At 40.3% G+C, this 18,259-nt stretch overlaps 1 protein-coding gene across 1 annotated transcript in view; it reads right to left on the bottom strand.

The window, feature by feature from the left end:
* LOC142078402 (macrophage mannose receptor 1-like) overlaps positions 1 to 18,259 on the bottom strand; it is a 65,272-nt gene that overhangs the window by 31,470 nt on the left and 15,543 nt on the right. Inside the window, exons 7-10 of the mRNA XM_075140865.1 lie at positions 12,582 to 12,764; positions 8,542 to 8,699; positions 2,103 to 2,216; positions 628 to 743 (exon numbers count right to left, since the gene is read on the bottom strand). Of these exons, the coding sequence (XP_074996966.1) occupies positions 628 to 743; positions 2,103 to 2,216; positions 8,542 to 8,699; positions 12,582 to 12,764 (571 nt within the window). The remainder of the gene's footprint in view (positions 1 to 627; positions 744 to 2,102; positions 2,217 to 8,541; positions 8,700 to 12,581; positions 12,765 to 18,259) is intronic.

Raw genomic sequence — 18,259 nt, 5'->3', positions numbered from 1 at the left:
GCATCAAGTCAACTGCAAGCAAAATAAGGTTTGTTTCTTAACCCTAACTTTCATTTTCCCAATATTCCACATTCAATAATGTGCATCAGTTGTTCAGAAATTTAGCACACACTGAACACTGGCTGAATTATGATGGATTTTCAGGTACTAAGCACTTCTATTATCATTTAGTTTCTTATTTAAATCTTTTAAAAGTAGCTCAATTCTGAGAAGACCAGAAGACCTATATAGACAATATATCCTCTTGCTCATTTGAACTACCTTTTGAAAGGAATTCAGAGCCATATCTCTTCATTTAATAATAAAAATTGGATTCTGCATCCCTCACTCAAGTAAAACCCATCCTCAAGCTACTACAGTTAAGGAAATAGAAAACATAATCCTATTTTTTTCCTTGACATAACCATCTATACCAATACTGATTTCATAGCCATCACCTATTTTTACTATAAACTGAATTCCTTTATTTGAATACACATGCAAAAACCGTGAGAAGTTCTGTATCTACAGATAGCTGTCCTCTCAAGCAGGATTTTTGTCCAAATCAGAATCTTTATTTTGATATTCAGATGATGCTAGATGTTAAATCCTCATGTGATCCCCTCACGCAAGCAGACTTCTACATACCTGTCTTCAATAGTTGCTAAAAAGGCCTGATGCCTTCCACAGGTTTGATTTGCTTGAGAAAATGATACAAATGTATTTCCAATGAGGTAACAATAAAAACCATGTCTTTTCCAACCCTGTCAAAATAAACATTAAGTGATCGCATATGTTGCAGCTTTTCTGAATTTCTTTTTTTTTTAAAAAAAAAGAAAAAAGAAAAAAAAACAACAAAACAAAACTGATTTATACCACTGTCAGCTAACCATTAGACAAAGGAACAACCGAACTGAAAAAGCCAGACTGGAAACAGGCAGGATCAAAGCATTTTAAAATTTTGTTTCATAAAACAATTTTTCACATATAATGAATTTTAAATCAGTGCATTCCACTTATGAAGGCATGGGAGGCTTTGCTGTGCCCTTTAGTGCTCAGTATAGGATTATAACTAGCACATAGGCATTGTGCAGTCATGAGAATGGTCTTGAGAAGCAAATTTCAGCTTGGCTTTTCAGAAAGGAAATGACACTGCAAACCAGTTTGTTTATTATTAACTAACATTAACACCCTTTTCTAACGTTTTGTCATTCAAATATCATTAATTCAGGAAAATGCTTACTGAGGAAGAGTTTGCTGTGACCAGCCACAATTCACACAAATTCTCTTCTGATGGTTTTCAACTTCTCACCTATGAGAGACTTTTTTCTACGAGCATGCACTTAGGTGTCTAGACAAGGATAACACCCATGAGCATTAGGATCCCTTTATCTTATTCAACAGTCGATTATTTGTAAGGTTCCCAGGTACTCTTTTACAAATACTGGGAATAAACATCAAAGACTTCCTCCGCAGCTGTGTAAAGCAGACTTGGGAGAAAAGGCAATTTCTTCATGGAAGACAAAAACCCAGTAAGATTCCCTATAACATACAAATTACAGTTTTTCAGAATTACTGAGTGTTATGTCACCAGAAGGCCAGCATTACCAAATAAACAATAGATCCGCTGGCAGTTCAGAAAGAGCACAGTGGATTCATTTTGCTCAGGCACTCGTGACAAATTCTTCAAAGTAGAGAGCACTGCCAGAGACCACAGAAAAGCCTTGAGAATAGTATGTAGACAAGCACACCCTTCCTGCTGTGAACATTTTTGAAGAAAGTTGTAGGCAGAGCAGAAAAGCAACTGCTGGTACAGACAAATTCCTTAGGAAGGCTTGAATGCCAATCAAGGAAAAATGGCCTGCTGCAGGGACTATAGGTTTGAGTTTTGGTTTAAGTTCTGGAAAAAGAAAGGAAGCATCAAGAGCCAAATGACAGTCAGAACATAGATTTATTCATATGTATCACCTATCCCATCTGCCATAGAAATGAGAAGGCCAACTGTTCTGATGATGACAACACAGAACCCATTTTTCCTGTTTTATCTGTCACCTAGGTGGCATTTTCTCCTCTTAATCATTCCTAGCAGCCTATTCAGATCAGACGGCTTTTTCTTCACTTACTCTCTGGCAGCCCATGTCAATAGTTTCCTCTTCTGTAGGAGCTTCTGACATGGGCTTCCTTTTACAGATGTAGCCAATTTTCTTTTCACAAGAATGGTCTGCCCAAAATCCATCCTGAACATAAGAACAGAACATCACAGTCAAGTGGGATTTAGTCTTCAACAAAGGTGCTTTATGATTTTAAGTATTTAATTATTTTTTTTAGCTTTAAAAGAAACAAAACCTACATCTAACTTCAGTACTTAATTCCAACCTCATTCCAATCTCACTTCTACTGGGGCTGATTCACCATTGACTTACACCTTCTTTGATTATTTACCCTTCTGAAAAGCGAACCCTTGTAGGTGATAACAATACACCATCTTTACAAAGACTACTGATTTAATAAGCATGCAAGAGGAAAGGGAGATGTCATCTCTCCCCACAGAAATCCAGTTGCAACAGAAAAAAAAACCAGAAGACTACATTCCTTAGTTAATACTTACATAAAACTTTGGACATGCAAAAAGTTCCTTGTCAAAGTTAGAATTGACATGGTTACTCCTCATATTATAGATTCTCAGAAGAAACAATGACATTCAGTGGGAGCTCTACTGAAAGTAAGAAACTTCACACGATGTTCCTGTTTTGGTTTAACAAATGAACTAAGGTATTGGGAGTAGAAGAGAAACCCCTGTGCAAAGCACTCTCTCACCTGTGCCTTAAAGACTCCACTTTTCTAAAAGCAGTTTTTCATAGCAGTTGGTGGCAATTTCTTTCTTTTTTTCTTCCTTTTTTTTTTCTTCCCCCCCCCTTCCTCCCGAAATGTAAAATCACCATCATGGTAATACACAGTCCTTTGTGCCACAATATACAAAGTCCCCAAGTGCCTCAACAAACCCCAGCGTGGAAGAAATCAGCACAACCTTCACAACCTTTAGACTTCTTCAACACAGAAAAACTTACTCTGAAGCTTTGGCTCTTTAGTTGCAGGAAGATCCTTTGCCGTCTTCCCATAACTGTGTCTTCCCAGGGAAATTCACGCAGTAATTTCTGGGGACTTCTTACCGTGTCTTATGAGCTGACTTTTGCAAGTATCTCTCCATTCTCCTACTTCCTCACTAACTAAACCCAAACACTTCCTTTAAAAAGAAGGTGGCATCATAGACAAGGGCAGGTTTTGTTCTATAAAAATAAATGAGGGATTCAGATGACTTCAGCCAAGGAGTGAACAACCCAGAATAATCCACAATGGAACCATATATGTACTTAGGTAGACAAACCTCAACAAAAACCAGAGAAAGTCAAATTATAATTATGCTTTGTTTGGTCAGTTGATGGCTGATCCCAAGAGATACTGGGCTAGTGCAACTTCCATGGAATCTGAAGTTACTTTTCCTACTAAAAGCAACTATTTAATAGATATGTATTTTGAAAGAGTTCAGAAGAACCCACAATAAAATTAGCATTCCACACAAAAGCCACATACATGAAAAGTCTGTATATAGCCAAAATGTGTTGTATTTTTTTAATCTATAACTCTCACAATAGAAATTACTGACTTTTGAACCCAAGGGAAAACCTGGTCTGATGGCAAGCATTAGCCCAATTTAGTCTTGAAAGAAATATTTACCAGTCTGACTTACTATTTGGTATAGAAAGCAAAAGAGTATTCCCATCAAAAAGAATGGTAGAAAAACTGAAGCATAGCATATGTCAACACCTACGCTTTCGAAGTGTTAACTGGACAAAGGGTAGCTTCTTTGAATTGTAGCGAATTTGTATCACATTAATTTATATCACTGTCCAAAAGGTACAGAGTCAAATTAAAAAGTAAAAACAATCTAATGAAGGAGGAGCTCAAATAAAACCACATCTACGGCCACCAAATTCAATGAAAAATAGGCAAAAATTGTAACACAATGAACAAGCATGTTATAAATAGAAGTCCTTTTTGATGGCATTGTTGCATGCCTTACTATTATAATGAATTTCTAACTTTCCATTAGCGACATGAGGGCACCAATAGACCTAAATGGCCCCGGCCATCTTCACATGGGGCCTCCACCCACCTGCCTGTCCATGGGCCCTGGGGCTCCACTTAAGCTCAGACCTGAGCCTTCAATCCCTGTCCATGCTGTAACAGAAGTGTTTGTCTCCAGCTCCAGCAATGTCTGTACCTGGCTATGGGCCTTGTTGATCCAGATCCTGACCTTTGGACTGTCTTCCTGGCTTGATCTTGGACTTGCCTTGTCACTACGGACTTGCCCAGCAATTACTGGATTGTGTCTGACCCTGGTTACTCTTTCCAGACCTGATCCTGACTCAGCTACTTGGCTTGACCTTGGACCTGCCTCATTATCCCGGACATGGGCTCTCGTCTGCCATCAGCTGCCTACCCACCTGCCCTACTCCCTCGCTGGGGACAGTGGGACAGGCTCTGGCTGGACAGGCTCTGTCCCTGCAAGCTGGGCTATTACGCTTGTCTTGTGGCTCCCCACCTGTTAGGAAGGAGCTGATCCTTGTTGCTCCCTGGACCTTCCTTTTTTTCATTATCCTTGAAGGCTAATTATCTGCTGCTACATATACGAGCAGCGGAGAGACCAGCCACATAAAGCAATGGGTATGGAACACTTTTATAACAGTTCACACTCTCTGAGAACCAAAGAAATATTTAGTTGGAAGACCTCAAAACATCCTCTATTTCAATCCCTCAAAGTGAGAGAGGAAGTAATTTATTTTGAATATCCCTCCTGGCTTCCAGCAAACCTGTTCTTAACCACACAAAAAAGCCCACCCTAAGTAGCCTGTTCTGCTTTTTTACTAAATAAACAATTGGAAGAATCGAGTGCAACCTCTATAACAAGCTGTGCATACTTGAAGACTTTTGCTCTTCTTCAGATTTCTCTTTTACAAATCAAAACCTCCTTTATTTCTTCAGCCAAAACCTACATCACGCTTTCCATATTGCTTTTGAGCGCTGATAGAAGTGAGAGGATGACAGCTCTTCTAAAGCAGCAGAATGGAACAGCAGGCTGCTACTTTTATTTATAGCTACAGCCATAAATATACCTATCTATTGCTATTGGAATTAAAAGGCCTCTGGGGCTTAGATACAAGTCTCACTTAATACATATTCAGTGTTGGAGGACCCCAACATCCTTCTGTTCTGACAGACACTGTGTTAGGTGAAGGAAGAGAAGGCTTGGTCTACCAGAGGATGGAATCTTCTGCTTCTTCCCTTCCCAAAGTCAAGGCCCAGCAGCCTGAACCAGTATTTTCAGCTGGTTCTTGACCATAGTATTAAGCATGCCAGCCTACCATCAGAAATTCTACTTCTGAGCAATGATCATGGATTATCTGGCTGCACTGAATGCTGCCACTTTTGGCATGGCACACATGACATGACCGGTGAGTCCAAATCTTAATGCTTTAAGACCCTGGCCATTGAACTAATTTTATTTTAATACCCAGCCAAATGTTAGATCCCTTTTATAATCTTAATCTATAATCATCTTCTATCAACAGAACTGCCTAGACACATACAAGCAATCACACACCACTGCGTATATCTGTAACTATTCTTGCCTCCTTGTAATAGAACTGCTTGTGTGTTCTGTCTGGGCATATACTTCAGGACTTTACTGACCATACAAAGTGCGGGTGAGGACATAAATAGGAATGACTCCTATTTGTCCATCCATTTCCTTACCCAGTAGGCTTCAGTGAATGGCCACATGGAGGGGGGAAAAACATTAGGTAGACCAACAGTGGTTCTTTCAGGGCTTGGCATTGCGGAGTGGTATGAATTATTCCAGACCTTGCTGTTCCTGCCCTGCACCAGAGGATACTGCTAGGTCTAGTTGTAGCATCTCCCTGCCTCACCTTTTCCTAACATCTTATGGAATTAACCAGATGTGCCTTTCCTCTAATCTTGCAACAGAAACTGAGGTAGCTGTCTCTTTCCTAGAAAAATGCAACAGGTGCTAGAATTCAAACTATCACAAGAAGTGATTTGCTTAGGTTTGCAGAAAATTAGAATCTAGTGGATCTCAGCTTCTGTACACAAATAGGGGCTTTTAACCTGAATCCAAGTTCCCCAAAATTCTATAACACTTGGCTTGGCCAGAAAATGTAATCCAGATCCTCAGAGCGCCGCAAAACAAATTCTGCCCCTTGATGTTTTTTCTTGAAACTCTTGGTTTGAAGGCAGTCAGGTTGTTCTGATAAAAATCATGGCTTTACCAATGTATTTAAGCTGCCCTATATGTTCCAAAAGACTGTAAAAAAAGGGAAATTAAAAAAAGACTGCATCAAGGAACTATGACTATCAAGAGCAATCTTAGTACTTTTTTTAAAGTACTAGCCAAATTACGAAATGCTTGTCAGCCCCTAACCTCCTCTAACACTTCCTGCACCAATACGTCCATGTACAATACCATAAAACCCCAAAGTTCACACCAACACCTGAGGGTAGCCAAAAGGCACAGGATGGTAGATGAGACAAAACCTCAACTATGTGTTCCTTGCAACTCACCATCCACATGCACCAGGGCCGGCTACCTTGCAAAGCTCCTGTGCCTGAGCAAATTCTCCAACCTTGACCAGTATAAAAGTCCTTGAAGCAACTGCCATTTACAACCTCAATTGACTGACCCTCACATTTGAGCATTCAGCTTCCTTCCGCTGTCTGATCCTATAATTCTGTAAGTTAAACAAAACACCTACTACATCCTCAACCAACACTGGCATAGCCACTGCACAGACAATGGAGCACAAAAATCCTCAGGCCCTTAAAAATGTTTGTTCAATTACCGTGTGCACCATGGCCTGGTTGCCATGTAAGAAATATACATTTACACTCTTCTTACCAAAGCATGTCCACTAATACAATGGAGAAGAATTTTTAAAAGATTATAATCTTACCCATGCTTCTGACCAGTGCAAAATTCTTCACTAAAATACACATCAAATTCTAACCTTCCGGACACATTTGACTGCACATGAAGTTCCTTCTCCCTGCTGAATTCATACAGAAATGAAACTGTAGATCTGAATTTTGACACAGCCAGAGAACACCGCCACAAACACACATAGCTCTGCTTAGTTTTGGGAGATTAATATGCTGCACCCTACACAGGCTTTCCTCTTCCATGGATACTACTGTGGTTTTGCTTTCCCAAGGATGCTGTTCTAGTTCTCTTCCTCATTTCTTCCTGGAACCAATGATGCGGTCCCTTTTTCACCTTCTTCTAGTGCTGCATCTGCTAACTACCCTATGTCTGCTACAGCTTCCTCCTGCTGCAGAGCTGGCTCAGCCCTCTCCTGTTACATTCAATCTCAATTTCTGAACTTGAGTGTTGGTGCACCAGAATGATGCATGCTGCATGCATACATGCCACTGTTGCTGTTGATGACTGCACCTAAGTGAAGCAAGTTAGAAAACCAGGCCTACTGGGGCTTGAGTGCGGGCTTGCCCTATGAGGCAAGCTCTGTATACTGTTCAGGCCAATTGGGAAAAAAATTTTAGTTCTTCTATTCAATATATAAGTGCACTTACCGAAAGTACAACCCTCAAGTTTTAATTTTGCAAAATAAGAAAATGCCTTTGGTATGGGTAAATACTTTTCTTCTTCCTGATAAAACAGGTAAACCCTAAAGAGGTACTAAGTTTAATACTTTTAATTATCACAAAGAGGAAAAATACCATTTTGCAACATCACACACAGACTGACTTTTATACCAGGTATTATCTCAGTTCCTGTAGTACACCTAGCTCATCGATCATTGCCATATTCCAAAAGGCAACCTTTTCAAAGCAGTCTTTTAATTGTAGATATATAGTCACTCAGTAAAGGCTTCCACTAATGCCATTGCTAACCACTTGTATCACAGCTCTTCATGTGCCGTGCAGGTACAAGCATAACATCTAATCCACCTAGAGCCGAGATTTATAACTTTACCTAGAAAAAGAAAATTAAGGCTTCTATTTTCTTCTAAAGATAGTATTTCTCTCTAACATCATTAAAAATTGCTAGTGCAATTTTTTAAGGTAGCTGCATATCCTATATTTAGCCAAAGCAGAAAAAATCCGAACATATCAAAAATGTCTTTGTAGCTTCCTGAAGAAAAGCATTTACATGTTCGTGTTCTTCACAGTGTAATTAAAAGTTTCTTCAGAAAAGCCCACATACACAAACTGAAATCCAGAAATATGGATCTTGGGGGGCAGTTGCCTTCAAGGAAAGCCACCACTTGCCTGCTTCTCAGGGAAGACAATAAAAACAACTTCCTGGCAATCTTGCACAGGGATCTTTTCTCAAAAAAGTAACACCTATAAGACTCTAAAACAGACTGCTTCAAACAGTAACACCCCCTACTTCTGTGCTCTTGCATAGAAAAAAGCCCAAATGATAAATGAAATTATAAGATAATTAAGTCAATAGCTATATGACTTTACCTTTCCCTTCATAACAACACAGTCCTCTTGCCTGTTGTTTGCATGAGTGGGTTCTCCACGAAGCCACTTGGTATAGGTGACAGGTGTCCCATCACTCCATTCAAAATACATCTGAACCTTGAGGTCATTCAACCCAATCCACAGCTCATCAGCTGGCTCTAAAATATATAATTAAGAAGGTTGATACAGACTTTTATATGATGTCAACTTTTATCTTTATGGAACAGAAAATAATTTATTCTCAGGAAGTTTAAAAGGCAGTCACAGGAAATTAAGGCTCCCTGTTTTACAAAGAGGGCATATATCCAGTATATATCCATATATCCACATATCCAGTCCAGTCATCAGGAAAGGCCACTCACTCTTACAATAAGAGTGTTTAATTTTGTATAAAACAGCCAAAATACTCTCTTTGTTGAATTATGTTACAACACAACTAGGTTCATTCTTTTTTTCCAGCTCAAAACTCTTGTAACAAGATATGAATAAACACCTAAATAAAATGCTACCTCCCCTTTTCCTCCTACCTTTAGTATAATGAAGAAAGAAGTGCCCTCTTTTCTAATGCTCAGACACCTAGTGTTGTCTTTTAGAGCTGACAACCACTGTACTTGCAAGTTTTCCCACTACATGTGTTCCTATATTTTGTTTTATTTCAGAGCAAAAAGAAATTCGTGTAGTTATTGGACTTCTTTCAGTTTACAGTTAATGGAGTTAACTGCTGGATTTTGGCTGAAAGAAAAGTGCAGGACTGATCAAGGATGCTACTTTACAGCAGCTGTTTCTTAGAGGTTTATTTGTCTGTGCTTAAAATCCTCCACTCTAACACATTGCTACTATAACGTTCATACCTAGTTTTGTTCTGAATAAACTATTTGAATAAGAAGGATTAAAAATTTGGGCATTTATAATCAGTCTGAACTCCATCATCATCAAAGGGTATTCCTCTCTAGAACTGATTTTATGACTTTGTTCAGCGCAATGGGAATTTTTTTAATTATTATTTAATTATTTATTTATAGTCTATCATCCAGCCTATGCTAAAGGCAGATGGTGTTTTCTTTTGTCCACAGCACTATGACTCAGATCACACTGACCAAATACATACACAGTCCTTTCCTTAGATAGCAGTCTTTCCAAGCAGAGTATGAACTACTTGATTGCTAGAATTTACTCATTATGAGTATTTTTCATGAATGATAGGGAGACTACTTTTTAACATTTTTTTCCACGACTTAGGACCTTGCATTTCTACAACCCATCTACAGCACTCAGAGGTTTTTCCTGTTCAGTTTGTTATCATAGTTCTTGCCTTCTTCCATAAGTCTTTCTCTAACATCCTCTATCCAGACTGACCACAGTCAACCTGACAATGAAATCACCCATGGAAATTAAAAATGGGATTGTGAGCCCACCCAAAAAGACATCAGCTGTGGGAGTGGGTCTCTCAATGGAACTGGAATGGTTTCTTTTCTGTTGTTGCTATCCCTAGCAACAAAAGTGTCTGTAAAACAGTTAAAAGTCATTGCCCCCAGGGCAATCATTCCTGATTAACACATTTCAGATGGAGGTTATCCTAGATACCCCGACAACTTAAAACTCTCCTGTGACATTTCTCCCATCTGCTAGTGACAGAAACATGGAGGCTTCCCATTTTGACCAACCAACTGCTGCAAAAATCACCCTCCCAGCCTGTCACTTTAATGGAGTCAACTCTCTCTCCTTTCTCTTTCCCTCCCTTGTCTCTCCCATCTTTATTATACTTAAGTATGATCAGCCCTCATAGCTCATCCATACTGTCCTTACTACCTCTCCCCCAATAAGACGGGCTCAGATTCACAGGACATCAGGCTCCATTTTCAAACAGGCACCTTTACCTCTTCTTCCAGGCTGTTCTTCACGTTCAGAAGTCCCCCAACATCACATCTCAGTACCCTCCTTCAAACTCTCCTCTGCTACCAAAATTGAAACCTGTTCCAATTCCACTGCCCATCATGCTCTCATTTCCTCCTTAGCTACCACCACCCACGCTCTCTAATTTCTTTTTTGTTTAGTTACCTGTTAAAATCTTTCTGTGTTTTTTGAGCACCTAGCACAGCAGAGGTCTCATCCATGGCCAGAGCTCCTACTGTGGTGGGCTCACACCATGGTAATAGGAACAACAAACAGCATTCTTTAAGAAAATGGTTACATCAAAGTCACCTAAATAAGCCATGCAAATCATAAATGGCCAAGAGCCATTTCTGGCTCTGTGGAGCCTCTTCCTACGTAACATTTTCTCCTCTGAAGAAGAAACACTGTCATAGAGTTTTGCAATCATCTCTAAAGCTGGGTGACTAAATACCAAGATTTTTTTCTTCCCAGCCACTTGTAAATAAGCTGTTTCCCACTCTCTCAAACATGCACTGGGCCATGTTTGTGCCATATCACATGCTGGACTTCTGTGTAAACATCCAGAATGCACTTCTTTATTCTTCTTCATGTTCCTTTCTAAAGTTCTCCTTTGTGAGTGATCCCAACAAAAGCTCGGCTACTATGACAATACTCATCTCATTGTACCCCTTCTTCCTTTGTTTTATCATAGGACTGTGAATTGTTTGGCACAAAGATAGACTTCTGTTCTTTCTGTACAGCACTTATTGCAGCAGAGTTCTGATGCAGACAAGATTTTCTATGCACTGCAATACATGATGTTCTCATCTCAGTGGTGAACAAGAGTAATCTGATACTGTCATAAACTGCCTTAAAAGGCTTCTTTAGTTGTTCCAATTTTACTCCTCTGAAAAGAATGCTTTCAAAATAGTCTGTTGCAGTGAGCATGCCTTATGTGAGAAGCCTGGTTTCCTTCAGGACTATTTGCCTTTCAGAAACATTCACTTTTACAAAAACAGTGCAGTGCAGTCAGTTCAGGAAAGGTCTTTGGAGAAGGCATTAAACTATGAAATAACCGACTTCCAAGGAGTAAGGTGAAAATACAACTGATTTCCTTTAGAGCCTAACTTCTTTCAAATGTCCTTATGTCTCATCAAGAGGTCCCACCTTTCCTAGTAATCTTCTTTGAAAGAGTAAAAGTTTCATGTTGTTCATGAAAGAACATTCTTTCAGGAATGTAAGGACAAGCACAAATTGCTATGGAGTTAGCTAGGATACAAAACTAAAGCATATCAGCTGTTTTATGATTGCCACTCCAAGACTGCTGTTACACTGCAGCTCAAAGCAGCTTACTGCACTTCCAGTGAAGGATAAACTAACTCACACCTACCTGGCACTAAAAGCATACATAGGATCAGTTACTGCAAAGAAGCATACACAGGTGTGAACATGCTCCTCCCGTCAAAAAGCACTAACTGATCCTACATGCAAAATCAGGTTCATGTAAAGCAATAGCAACCACAAAATTGTCTCAGCGTCAGCATGGTTGCATCTCCCCTAACGAACACACAGCATCTGTAGCCTAACTTGCCTTGCAACAACTCGAGTGTGTACTCAGAAACCAAGCACCTAAGTACCATATTTAATTTGGGGCACATCTGAATCCACATGCTGGGACAGACAGCTTCCTTCAGAAGAAGAAACATAAGCAGCATGACTTGAAAAATAAGGACATAGCAGTGCTGGTAATAGGACCCAGATCTTCCCAAACTGTCTTTAACCAACAGACTTTGCTTCCCCTCATCTACCTTTGCAGACCAATAGTAAAAATCCTTCCAGCTTCTGAAAAGGTTGAAAATTGTTTTAATCTACATAAAAGGAGGTAGAAACAGACCCAAAAAAACAGGACTTTGGGGTTGATGCAATTCACAACAGTGACCACAGCTTTTCTGTGACAGTATAGTTTGTTTGGTTTTCATGCTCTTATTGTGGTTTTTTTTCTTCCAAAGATTTTTTAAATTTAAAATTTAACTCCTTCTGCACCCTGTGATCAGGACAATTATTTTTTTAAACAGTCTCCTCCTTTTATTAATAGGTAAGACATATACAAAACTCTCTATTTTCTTAGTGTAAATATATATGTATGTTATTGTAAAAAAAGTACTCACGATACCCAAGCTGAGAAATAAGAAAGCTGTACTCTTCAACATTATGGATGCTTGCCAGATCCCCATCCTCTTTCCTGCAAGATGTTAAGGCATCTTTCCATATTTTGGGGTCCCTGTGAATTATGTAACAGTGACCAGCATATGACATCCATTGATCAGGACATCTAATAGGCACATTAGTCTCTGAAAAGAAAAATTACCATGAAGAGTTTCAGAATTCTATTCTTAACTAAAGACTGAAAATCACATAAGGAAAGATTTAACAAACAAATTAGTTATATATTTTCTTCATGAAGAACAGCAGAGCTGAAAAATATGTACAGAAATAATAACCTGCATGCATGATTAAAAGTTGAAACTTCCAGATTTTTTTTAAAGAACACTACAGTTGCAAACAAGCGCTTGCACCCTGTGAAAAAACAGAATTAAAAATCACCATAAAATACAGTTTTGACTTTTATATGCATCCATACATACTAAAAGGTAAGGTCTGCAGAGCTGTGCTTTATCGTTTTTCTATACTCATGTCAGCATTTCTTTTCCTCCTCCATGCTGTATAGCTATATGTTAAGAACTTGGGCTTAGAAAACATATTTATGAGGGTAATTTTTTTCCCCCAACCTTAGGCATTTTATGGATTAGCCCCATCTTCTAGACTAGCAAAGAAAAAATAACTGGTTCTACAGGATCATGAGAGAACCTAAATGAGAATATTGCTTTTAAGAATCCTTTTTAAAAGCTTCATTGAGAAAATTATACTGTCAAAGTAAATGATTTATGCTTAAAACTTGCTTTTAAAAGTTCAACAGAACTGTATCAGAGTACTGCCAACAACCACATTGCTGTTCAGCAAACAATTCAGCCTTGGGAGGAGTGCCATCCGAACATATAATAAACAGAATATTGCTGTTGTAGAAACAAATTATAATTCTTGCAGCACTTTATTTATAATCAGCAGATGGGTTTAGCAAACACCAATATATAGACTAGAACAAAGACAGCAGGTTTGCAGAAATTCTGTTGGCAAAAAAAAAATTGTATATGTCAGGGAAGGAGAAGCAATGTGTTTGTGTATGACTGTGGGGTATATTCCATGGAAATATTTAAGTAGGCATCCAAAGCCATGACCAGGTTGCAAGCACATATCCTGTTTCAATTGGAATATGCTGATGATTAGTAGGTACTCAGAGTCACGACACAGATTTCTAGCACAGCTATAAACATAGCCTGCTGTTTGTGGACCTGCTTCAAAAAAGTGCTAGCATCTCACAAAGTTTAAGTGAAACTGAACTTTGTCACTCCAGGACGAGGGGCTCAGTGCTTGGTCAGAGCCCTGTCAATCCTGCCACAGGAGAGAAAGAACTAGAATAGAGAGCGGGGGAACCCCAGAAAAACAAACTGAATGTAACATGGTCGTGTTGGGAGAAACAAGAGAGGACAAAGGTGGCAAATGCTGTTGTAGAGGTTAGTCTGATGCTTCAGACAGCTGCCTAATTTGTCCTATGTCTGGTCTCAGCTCTGAGCATTTTACAATGCTTTGCTATAACAGTCAGAGAATTGCTTTGAAATTGTTTGCGAACTTGTTTGCGAACAGAGAAGGACTTATGGGTGATGTGATTGTTGGAGGCCGTCTTGGGCACAGCAATCACAAAATGATAGAGTTTTTGATTCTTGGAGAAGTAAGGAGGGGGGTCAGCAGAACTGCTACCTTGGACTTCCGGAGGGCAGACTTCAGCCTGTTTAGAAGACTGGTTGACAGAGTCCCTTGGGAGGCAGTCCTGAAGGACAAAGGAAGGCTGGACATTCTTCAAGAAGTAAATCTTAAAGGCGCAGGAGCAGGCCGTCCCCATGTACCAAAAGAAAAGCCGGTGGAGAAGAAGACTGGCCTGGCTGAACAGAGAAATTTGGCTGGAACTCAGGAAAAAAAGGAGAGTTTATGGCCTTTGGAAGAAGGGGCAGGCAACTCAGGAGGACTACAAGGATGTCGTGAGGTTATGCAGGGAGAAAATTAGAAGGGCCAAAGCCCAACTAGAACTTAATCTGGCTACTGCCGTAAAAGACAATTAAAAATGTTTCTATAGATACATTAGCAACAAAAGGAGGGCTAAGGAGAATCTCCATCCTTTATTGGATGGGGGCGAAACATAGTGACAAAGGATGAGGAAAAGGCTGAGTTATGTAATGCTTTCTTTGCCTCAGTCTTTAATAGTAAGACCAGTTGTTCTCAGGGTACCCAGCCCGCTGAGCTGGAAGACAGGGAGCAGAATAAAGCCTCCATAATCCAAGGGGAAATGGTTAGTGACCTCCTACACCACTTAGACACACATAAGTCTATGGGGCCGGATGGGATCCACCCAAGGGTACTGAGGGAGCTGGTGGAAGTGCTCACCAAGCCGCTTTCCATCATTTATCACCAGTCCTGGCTAGCCGGGGAGGTCCCAGTTGACTGGAAGTTAGCAAATGTGATGCCCATCTACGAGAGGGGCCGGAAGAAGAATCCGGGGAACTACAGGCCTGTCAGTCTGACCTCAGTGCCAAGGAAGGTTATGGAGCAGGTCATCTTGAGCGCCATCAAGCGGCACATACAGGACAACCAGGTGATCAGGCCCAGCCAGCATCGATTTATGAAAGGCAGGTCCTACTTCACTAACCTGATCTCCTTCTATGACAAGGTGACCTGCTTAGTGGATGAGGGAAAAGCTGTGGAGGTTGTCTACCTAGGCTTTAGTAAAGTCTTTGACACTGTTTCCCACAGCATTCTCCTGGAGAAACTGGCTGCTCACGGCTTGGATGGGTGTACCCTTCCCTGGGTAAAAAACTGTCTGGACAGCCAGGCCCAAAGAGTTATGGTGAATGGAGTTAAATCCAGTTGGTGGCTGGTCACAAGTGGCTTTCCCCAGGGCTCAGTGTTGGGGCCAGTTCTGTTTAATATCTTTATCAATGATCTGGACAAGGGGATTGAGAGCACCCTCAGTAACTTTGCAGATAACACCAAGTTGGGTAGGAGTGTTGGTCTGCTGGAGGGTAGGAAGGCTCTGCAGAGGGACCTGGACAGCCTGGATCGATGGGCTGAGGCCAACTGTATGAGGTTCAACAAGTGCCGGGTCCTGCACTTGGGTCACAACAACCCCGTGCAATGCTACAGGCTTGGGGAAGAGTGGCTGGAAAGCTGCCCAGAGGAAAAGGACCTGGGGGTGCTGGTCGACAGCCGGCTGAATATGAGCCGGCAGTCTGCCCAGGTGGCCAAGAAGGCCAATGGCATCCTGGCCTGTATCAGAAATAGTGTGGCCAGCAGGAGCAGGGAGGTGATCGTGCCCCTGTACTCGGCACTGGTGAGGCTGCACCTCGAATACTGTGTTCAGTTTTGGGCCCCTCACTACAAGAAAGACATTGAGGTGCTGCAGCGTGTCCAGAGAAGGGCAACGAAGCTGGTGAAGGGTCTAGAGAACAAGTCCTATGAGGAACAGCTGAGGGAACTGGGGTTGTTTAGCCTGGAGAAAAGGAGGCTGAGGGGAGACCTTACCACTCTCTACAACTACCTGAAAGGAGGTTGTAGCCAGGTGGGTGTTGGTCTCTTCTCCCAAGTAACAAGTGATAGGACAAGAGGAAATGGCCTCAAGTTGTGCCAGGGGACGTTTAGATTGGATATTAGGATTAGGAATAATTTCTTCACTGAAAGGGTTGTCAAGCATTGGAGCAGGCTGTCCAGGGAAGTGGTTGAGTCACCATCCCTGGAGGTATTTAAAAGATGTGTACATGTGGTGCTTATGAACATGGTTTAGTGGTGGACTTGGCAGTGTTAGGTTAACGGCTAGACTCGATCTTAAAGGTCTTTTCCAACCTAAACGATTCTATGATTCTATTATATGAAAAAAAATCTAAGCTTATATGCACCTCCAACACACTCAGAGCACCCTTCTGCAAACTCTAAACACTGAATAGAACAGACATCAGCAGTTCAGACATGGCTACAAAGACTGTCACAAAGGTATTTATTCCCCAGTGAGTCTGTGAGAGTCTCTTTTTCGGACCAAAGGAGACTGTGAGACTATTACTGTAAACACCAAAGCAGCTATAGCAGAGTGGGAAGCTCTTTTGCTTGTAAATCCAGTAACACCAGGGAACCTGTTGCAGGCCGCAAAACAAGAAAAGCAGTTTACAGTCTAGTTTCTTTGGTGCAAGTCTTATTGAATGACATAGCTGGGGATTTCTCAGTAAGAGAAAGTCTTCAGTTCTTCATTTCAAGTATTCAGTAAAAATGAACTCTGTGCTTCCCTGTTCTCCTTTGAAAGAAAATACATGACAACACAAAGCCATACAATCTATTTTTCATCCTAATGGAAACAATTACTACTCCCTGAACTTAACATTTGACTTCAGCAAAAGAAGCAATGCAAATTAAAACAAATAAGATGTAACAAAGGAAACCACATTAATGTGTAAAAAATGTTATCCCAAATGACAAGCTGATGAATTTACTGTGGAATAGATCAAGATACAGAATGAAGTTTGTAAGCGTAGAATGTTTATTCGTCAAACAGAGAGCAAATACTTTTGTAAACTATAAGCTTGGCTTCCTGAAGTCTGAAGATCTCACAGTGATAGACTTGGGTGTCTAAAAGGGTAAAAGCACTAGCTGAAGTTTGTCTCGTGATTCAGGCATTCAAATTTCTCTCTCTCACACCCATTCTCTGAGGTCTAAGAGAGAGCTTACACAGCAGTCACAACAGTGACACTAAGAGCATTTATTTCCTCTAATCAAATGTTTTTGTGAAACATTTGGAAACTTAATACTTTAAGACCACAACACCTTGTTGGATTAGAATGAAATCTATTTTGGCAGTCACTTGGTGGAAGTAGACAGACAGACAGCCTTTCCTTAGAAAATTTAAGTTTAAAAATAAGCAAGTTTTGCAGGTGAAATTAACAGGTTCCTATTAATCCACTTTGCTGTATTACAGGGCAAATGCTTTGAAGCCCTAAGAGTCTGCATCACTTAGACATGTACAATGATGTGGCCCCCTGCTGGAAAAAAGCACTTCTGCTACAAAAAAAACTGTACAGCTGTTGGCTTCATGAAAATCTTCATCTGCAACAAAAATAAATATCCTGTAAAGATTTTTCTCTACTTTGTTTTGGAAACAAGCATGATTATATTCTGTTGTAAAGTGTTCTTCTGTCCCACAGTCCTCGCATACTGCCTTGTTAGACTTAATTGTAACTTCCAGGCTTAACATTTCAAAGGATTGCCCCTGTGTTTAATGTTAAGTGCACAACTAAGTGCATGTATAAATTTGCGATTAGTTTGTTTCTTGACTCAGGAGCCCTAGTCAGGAAAACATCATCTGCCATGAGTTTTCCGTTACATCATTAAAAACGGAGGGCACTTAACACCTTGCATGATCGCATGCTTATTCCTTTTATGGCTTCCCCCCATGGGACATTTTGGAAAATATTTTATGAAGTGAAACACTGCCAAACTCTGGTTAATCTGTCACCATGTTTACTCAGCAATTTCTGTACAATTGAAAACTTTTGTCTCATTTCTGTTCTTCCTCCAAATTAGTGGTAAACTGGGGTGGGGGGAGAATCAAAAGCCTAATGCATAAGAAAGAAATGGCCATTAGACCCCCCCAAACTGAAATTAAATCTAAATAAGATAGCAGCCAGTATTGAAT

Source organism: Calonectris borealis, chromosome 2, assembly GCF_964195595.1.
Source record: "Calonectris borealis chromosome 2, bCalBor7.hap1.2, whole genome shotgun sequence".
Lineage (NCBI taxonomy): Eukaryota > Metazoa > Chordata > Aves > Procellariiformes > Procellariidae > Calonectris > Calonectris borealis.
Note: the sequence above shows the minus strand (reverse complement) of the source record. Positions and strands in the feature narration are given on the sequence as shown.